The following is a 7,312-nucleotide window of genomic DNA, read 5'->3' as shown; positions in this document are numbered from 1 at the left end:
AAGAATATAGGCCTATAAAGTATACAAGTATCCAAGTTCTAAGTGCAGTACCACATCATGATATTGGTCATTGCATTTATTCCTATGCTGTGGCACCTGTCAACAGTGACTGTTGGGCGGGAGGCGTAAAGACCCCTGCACGTCCTCCCGGTGGAGACTCCTCAGTCCTCACTGGCAGGTATGAGTCAGACTCGTGATGCAACAGTGACATGCAGCACAGCACAGAAATGTGCAGAATTAATTGGCATAATGACTATAAAGTCAGGAGAAAAGGCAAGAATAAATGGGTATTATAAATAAAAATAAAGGAAATGCCAGCAATTAAATATTTGATTAATTCAATTAATTAACGAATTAATTAATTAAATGTAATGGAATTAAACCTTAAATCTCGCGCAGTTTAGCCATAATTGCAAAAAAAGAGCATGCTGTTGGTTTTTACTTTTTACTTATTATTATCTAACTGGCCGTGGATATGCACGAATGCAATTCTTTCATGTGGATTCCAACTGAAGGGATTCGATTTCCCAAAAGTTGCGTAACTGATCTGACAGCGCCTGTTCCTCTCCGACGCTGATGTGCATCACTTCAATGTCCACAACTTCAGTTATGATATTTAGCGTGGTGACTTCTCCTTGCACCAGCCATCCAAATACACTTTCCAGTGCAACTATAGTCCTTCATTCAGTCTCTCCATTTTTCCTGTGACCATTTTCCAATATTGGTCTCCGCCAATTATAAACGATTATAAGATTAAGACCATAGATTTGTTTTAAGTTTAAAATGGTCAAATGTAAAAATCGAGCAATCATTGCATTTTTAGAACCAAATTACATTTATATTATGTGTAATTATTTTTAATAAATTAAAAGCCTGCTACTCAGCAGGGAAAGTGAGTATATAGCCTTGCAATTTCTTAATGGCAAGAGGTGCTCCTAACTAAACCACCATCTTCGTGTGCTTTAGCCTGCCTCCACAACAATTTAGCTAAAATACAACTTTATAAAACAAACTTATTCTGTATAGAATGTCTGTTGTCTAGATTAGAAAACAATCGAGAATTGGGTGGCAATGGTGTTGTGGTGGTGCAGGTGCTTGTTGACATGTCTTAACAGGTGTTATTAATTTATTTTCGTTTATCACTGCAGCAGGTCTTTCGGGCATCACATGCAAAACAACGCTTTGATATTTTAAATTAGATTTATTTAAAAAGGAACGACTCAATGAACAGGAGGACAATAATGTCAATGTACAATAGTCTATCACTTATATATAGGTATAGGGGTAGGCTATACACAAACGTATACGACACTCCACCGAACCTTGACATATCAAAATGTATATAAGTACATTTTCTAAAAAGTATTTAAATAATTGTGTGCCGCTGCTTCTTTAAGAACGGCGTGCATCGACAAGAAAGTGCAAATTTAAGTACAACGTTATTCAATGCAGGCTTGACAGTATCAATGGAAACAGTTTATGAATTCTATCACGCCAATATTCAACTGAGCTGGACGGAGTAAAGTCAATGTCCTTGATGTTGATGCTGTTTTAAAGTGCAACTGGGGACAAATTGGAAACAAATGCAATGTAGGCAGTTATATAACCATTGGCATGACAGGTAATGAAATCATATTAACCCGTTGGAATGAATTCAGGCCAGAAACAAAACAAAAAAATAGGCCTGCAATGTGCATATCAGTTTGGGGGAAATCCGAGACATAAACAGTGAACATGGCCATGGGTGGGGGGGGGGGGGGGGGGTATGCTTATGCTATTTATTATGGGTTCAGGTTGTGCTGTGCATATAGGCCCTTATATGTATATCTGCAGGCTGGTATATAGGCTATATCTCAATCATTGTTTTTGCCCGATTCTTGATCACTCTGGTCGTCCGTGAAGCACACGTCCACGTCGCTGTCATTGTCACTCTTGTGCTCGTTGTCCTCGAACATGTCCCCGTGCTTCGTCATGTCGTCGCCGGCCTTTTTGACAGTCTGCCCCGGGTGCCTGGACTTGACGTGGCGCTCCAGGTCCCTCCGGCGCACCAGCACCTTGCCGCAGAACTCGCACCTGTAGGGCGTGTTGCCCTCCGCGTGCAGCCGGATGTGCTTGTTCAGGTTGCTCGGGTCGCCGAACGGCCGGAAGCACACCTTGCACTTCAGCGGCTTGTAGCCGGTGTGAGTCCTCATGTGGATCTTGAGGCCGTACTTCCTCGAGTACAGCTTGCCGCAGTACAGACACAGGTGGCCCTTCTTGGGCTTGCCGGAGCCCGCCGTGTTGCCGTGGTGGTGGTGGTTGTTGTTGCTGTTGCTGCCGGGAGGCATGGCGTCGAGCCTGGCCCGGTTCTTTTCCACGGCTATCTCGGAGAGCTGCTGCGTGTGCATCGCGATCTCCCTGTCGATGTTCGTGATGGAGCCCAGGTCCTGGCCCAGAGACGGCGACGCGCCGAAGTAGGACATCGACTCGGGGTACTTCAGGAGGTTGCTGAAGTGGAATTTGAGCGGATAATAAGGGGGGCTGTAGAGGAGCTCCCCGTTGTAGACGGTGAACGGCATGAGGGGGATGTTGCAGTCGCCTCCGTAGGGCTTGACCCCGTCGAACGGGGGCAGAGAGAACCTCTCGAAGTGGAGTCCGGAGGGCATGTGGGCGTAGCGGGACGGGGACACCACGCCAGAGTGCATCCGACTCTCCACGTGCTTGAAGGCCGAGCTCTCCTCGATGTGCGGGAGCAACGGGAAGCCCCGCATGGCGTTTGCCCCGCACGGCACCGCCGGAGACGAGGGCTCCATCGGGTGCCCGCACTTGGCAGGGTGGCCGCCGCCTTCCAGAGAGTCGTTCAGCGGGCGCGTTGGTGTCTTCATGTTCCCCACCATGAGTTTGCTGCTGAACCCCAGTCCGTTGTGCTTATTCCCGCTGGGCTCCTCTCTGGAAGGCTCGGCCGCCACCACCGGGGCCTTGGAGATGATGCCCATCGGCTTGAATGCAGAGCGGACGCCTGGATGGAAGCCCATGTTGCTGAGCACCGAGGACGCAGCGCCATGAAGGCCGAGAAGGTGGCCTGCATGGTTCCTCGCCGAGGTAACGCTCATGTCTAGCGCTCTGTCCTGTTCCTCGGAGGAGCTGCTTTTCTTTGACAGACCGACCACTTTGTGGCTATTAACAAAAGGCGACGAAGACGACACCGCGAGCCGCCTGCCAGAGTCTGAGATGGAGGTGTTTTGGCCGCTCCTCGGAGAGGTCGAGGTGTTGGGGATGTCGCCGGATTTCGGCGACCTGCTGAAGTTCTCCGAGCCTCTCGCCTGCTCACTGTTCACGAAGCCCCGGCCGTTGCTTAGAGCGCAGTGGAAGTGAACGTGGGCCTTCAGTGTGTTTGGGTACTTGAATATTCTCCAGCAGTACCAGCAGATGTAACGCTCCTCACCTGGAGAAGGAACCGAAAACATGTGTTAGAATAATGATGATAATAACACATTTATATATATATATATATATATATACTTTAATGTTTTTCATTTTACCATACGCAACACAAGTTGCATGCATGCATGCGTAAAGGTGGCATGCATATATGGATGTTCACAAATCTAAATTGGCTATCATCACCCATGTCTTAATGTTTGTATATCATGATCATACAAAATAGCAGTTAATATAAACCTTTAGAATTATAAATCTCCATCAAGACCCATATAAACGACACCAGTTGAGAGCTGGTTAATAGAGATGTGCGGGGCTAATGATTTTGTAATGCGCATACGGGCCATTCATTGCATATTATCCACATCAAAAGAGCAAACGCCCTCCCCAATCTGGCGCTCGGAAACCAATGCATTGAATATAGACTCTCTCTTTTGCGTGGAAGTGACGGCAGCTGTGCCTTGAAATCGCAAGTCGCCAGAAACAATGGCGCTTACGGCGGCTTGCCCATCTGTTGACGCCAAATAATGGGGAAGCGTATGTCAAGGAGCGCACGGTGTGTTTGGCCGCGGAGCGGCGCGCACAGTGGATTCGTCGCAAATCAGGGCAATATACACCCCACATAAAAGTTAGCTTTCATTAGGCAACAATACCTTCCGCTCCCAGCTAATTTACCGTGAAGCACCTTGTTTGAATTTATTTGCTTTTGAATACATGAATAATAATGATGCGATGACATGTGTTAACCCCTCTGTCTCTCTCTCTGCCGCAACTGAATATAACCATCCGCTACTTCGATGGTCATTGAGACACATCAATCTCCGCTTTTAATTGCTGGTTTTTAATCCATGTTTCGTCCACTGTAATTAATTAGTTCAACACACTTATCATTTTGATTAATATGAGGGTCAGGCTTGCATAGTCTATAGGCCTATATGTCCCTAAAGTATTTACATGGCTTACCAGGTTCGTATAAACAGTAGCCTATTTATAATGCAGCTGAGCAGCCCCCCTGGAAGCTTTGCGTTGATAATAATCTTTATAAACCAATTAAGTAACCGGATTAGTCTGATGGCAAGAAAATTAATACTTGAAAAGATTAATCCCTGCATCTTCGTCCTCAACGAAATGTTTACCCTATCATCATCGGGTATATGTATAACTTAACAAATTCATCAATTTAATAATGGTAAAAACTAAATGATAAAACGAAATCACGTTTGTTTTATATTAATAACAGGCGCCCATCAACTAATACTGCAATATGCATAGCGAATGTTCATATAGCCTATAAAGCTGCAGGTCTGTGTTTATAGCTATAAACTAATTAATTTAATTTAATTTACCATATAATTTATATATGTATTATATTATATATTTTGATGTTTTGATTTGTGAATTGAAAAGTGCAGCCTGCATACATGGGGAAATGTAGCAGGCCAATTGATTGACATGATGACGTTATTGACAGTCACTTAAAGTTAAACCGATGAACCGTTACCTCTCAATATATCAACATGTGTTCCATGCTTTGCACTGTCTGCAGCCATGCAACATTATATCAGGATAGATAGCCTATAAATTAGATGCATATATATTTGCAATCCTATATTTACCTTTCTCGTCGTGCGTTGGAGTAGCCGTGGTTGGGATGTCGTACCATTGGGCTAGCGTGTTGGAATACCACACACTCAGCTCTTCTCCGGCAGGAATCTCTCGGAGCACACGGTAGAAAATCTGTATGGTGGAAGATGAAGTTTAGCAGTTTCCCCAAACAAACAGCATGGCTAAATATCCCTCTTTTTGTCTTAAATCGAAAAGATTTTAAAAAAAGTATGTCACAAATAAAATAAATCTAATAATCTGGGTCTTGAACTATACGTTTCAGTTGGTTCCCAGTTTGGGAACCACTGCAGACATAAAGTTTTAGACCATTTGCCTAAAATGTGCACAATTTCATAAGAAAGTCAGAAAACACACCTGTCCAGCAGGTAAATCCGAGACCGCTTCCAGGTTTTGTTCTTGGCTGTTCCTGGCGGCACGTATGAACCCAATCCAGTCTGGGACAGGACAACCCGATTCATCCACGAATTCTCCCCTGATCAAACGAATCTATAAGGGACACACAATACAATTTGAGAAATTAAACAGACATCCCACCACCAGATAACATTCAACAAAATATATTTCGAGACCAATGATTTAGTTATCGCTCTGCGTATATATATAGCCCTCATGAATAAAATAAAAATAGTTTACTATATAGCTACACCGTAATTATTTTCAAATTCACATCGTTCGTTCCAACAATACCTGGAGGTGTGCCCATAACCAAACCCCGTTTAATGCGTCTTTATCCGCTCTGTTGGGCCGCTGTTGCTATAATGTATAGCCACTAAGGAGAATGACATATACGGGCCTAATTGAGTTGATATGGGAAACGAATTTGAGGAGTGTCAAAGCGTTTCTAAACTGTTCAAGCAAATTAAAGATTGAAGCGTGACATTTGACACAGAAATTGCACCTGATGATCGCGATGTAGCCCGGGGCCATGCATTTAGACGCATCAATCACAAATCGCTGACAGCTTCAACAATAAGAGGGGTGTATTTATGATGTTAGTTATAGGTTGAAAATGTTCGCATCCTATACATTCAATACATCGTTTTGATAAGTGTGATGCTGGCCTAAAACAATATTGTGTATAGCTTCAAAAAAAATCATGCTGAATATATTGTTGTTATATTTTTGTCAATTTTTGTTTTGATTTAGAATGCTTTTTAGACTATTTCTCAATTTCCTTCGCTTGGGGCTATATATATATGGCCCAGGCTGGAGCGGCATCCTTCGATGGCCGGATCACATTAAAATTAAATGGCTCATTGGAATAACTAGCCCCGTAGCCTGTGTGAAATGTGAGGCGGGTTGAGGGCATGAAATCCCACACAACGTCCCAGGTCACCCATTAGGCCGGTTAAGTAGAAACACAGACTTGACAGTCAGCCCACTAATAGAACTCAATTATTTCCGACTTGACATGCAGCACACACCAATTAATAACCAAAGGTCCAATGGGCAATGACAGCTCTGTTGGAAAATGTAGAAAAATGTTCTATTCCGTTCGTTCCTTTTACTTGGTTTATTATTATTATTGAAAGAATATCAAAACAATAGTTTATTTATTATTTTGATAAATGTATTTTCCATATAGGCCTATAGGCATCAATTTATTTATTATCAAAGAATTATACGCTCATAAAGTCATCGAATAATTCAATTTAAACATGACTTTTGAATAATAATAATAGGCTAAATATGATATATCATTAATTATTAAATGCAATCATTCCACTTGGACTGAATGCAAATTCACTTCGATAGCAATTGAATTGGGGAGAGAGAGAGGGAGGGAGAGAGGGAGAGAGAGAGAGAGAGGGAGAGAGAGAAAAAAAAGTTTTTAATTCTGTACCTTTTTCTTGGGTCCAGCAACTTCTTTACGGTCCGACACGTACTTCCCTAGTTTGAAGATGCCCGGCACCGGTCCTATCCGGAGCCCAGCCGAGATGCTGCAGTCTGCAAACACACTGATAGTGGACGCCCGTGTGGCTTGCATGGCTGGCGCTGCGTGTGCTGAGATGAGAACCATGAAGCCCACAGCCAGTGACTGATTGAGACAAGTAGAGAGAGGGAGAGCTGAGAGAGGAGGAGAGACGAGGACAGGCCGATCTCCGCCCGCAAAGTGACGCGGTGGCGTATGTGGTCCTGCTTTTCTAACGGAGCGGGGAGCAAGGTATCCCCTCGACACATTAACGCGCAAGGACGAGCAGGGGAGGGGAGGGGGGGATTTGTGTTGTGTGTGTGTGTGTATAGTATCTAGGCTTATGTGTGTGTG

General features: G+C 43.9%; 1 protein-coding gene across 1 annotated transcript; it reads right to left on the bottom strand.

The window, feature by feature from the left end:
• Positions 1 to 1,853: 1,853 nt before the first annotated feature.
• prdm13 (PR domain containing 13) lies at positions 1,854 to 7,066 on the bottom strand (the record flags this gene model as incomplete). Its single annotated transcript, XM_080767867.1, has 4 exons — positions 1,854 to 3,424; positions 5,037 to 5,157; positions 5,401 to 5,532; positions 6,890 to 7,066. 4 exons carry the CDS (start codon positions 7,064 to 7,066, stop codon positions 1,854 to 1,856), a joined length of 2,001 nt encoding a protein of 666 aa, XP_080623993.1.
• Between the last annotated feature and the right edge of the window lie 246 nt (positions 7,067 to 7,312).

This window comes from Protomyctophum bolini (genome assembly GCF_963924005.1).
Source record: "Protomyctophum bolini genome assembly, chromosome: 7".
NCBI lineage: Eukaryota > Metazoa > Chordata > Actinopteri > Myctophiformes > Myctophidae > Protomyctophum > Protomyctophum bolini.
This window is presented reverse-complemented; position numbering and strand designations above follow the sequence as displayed.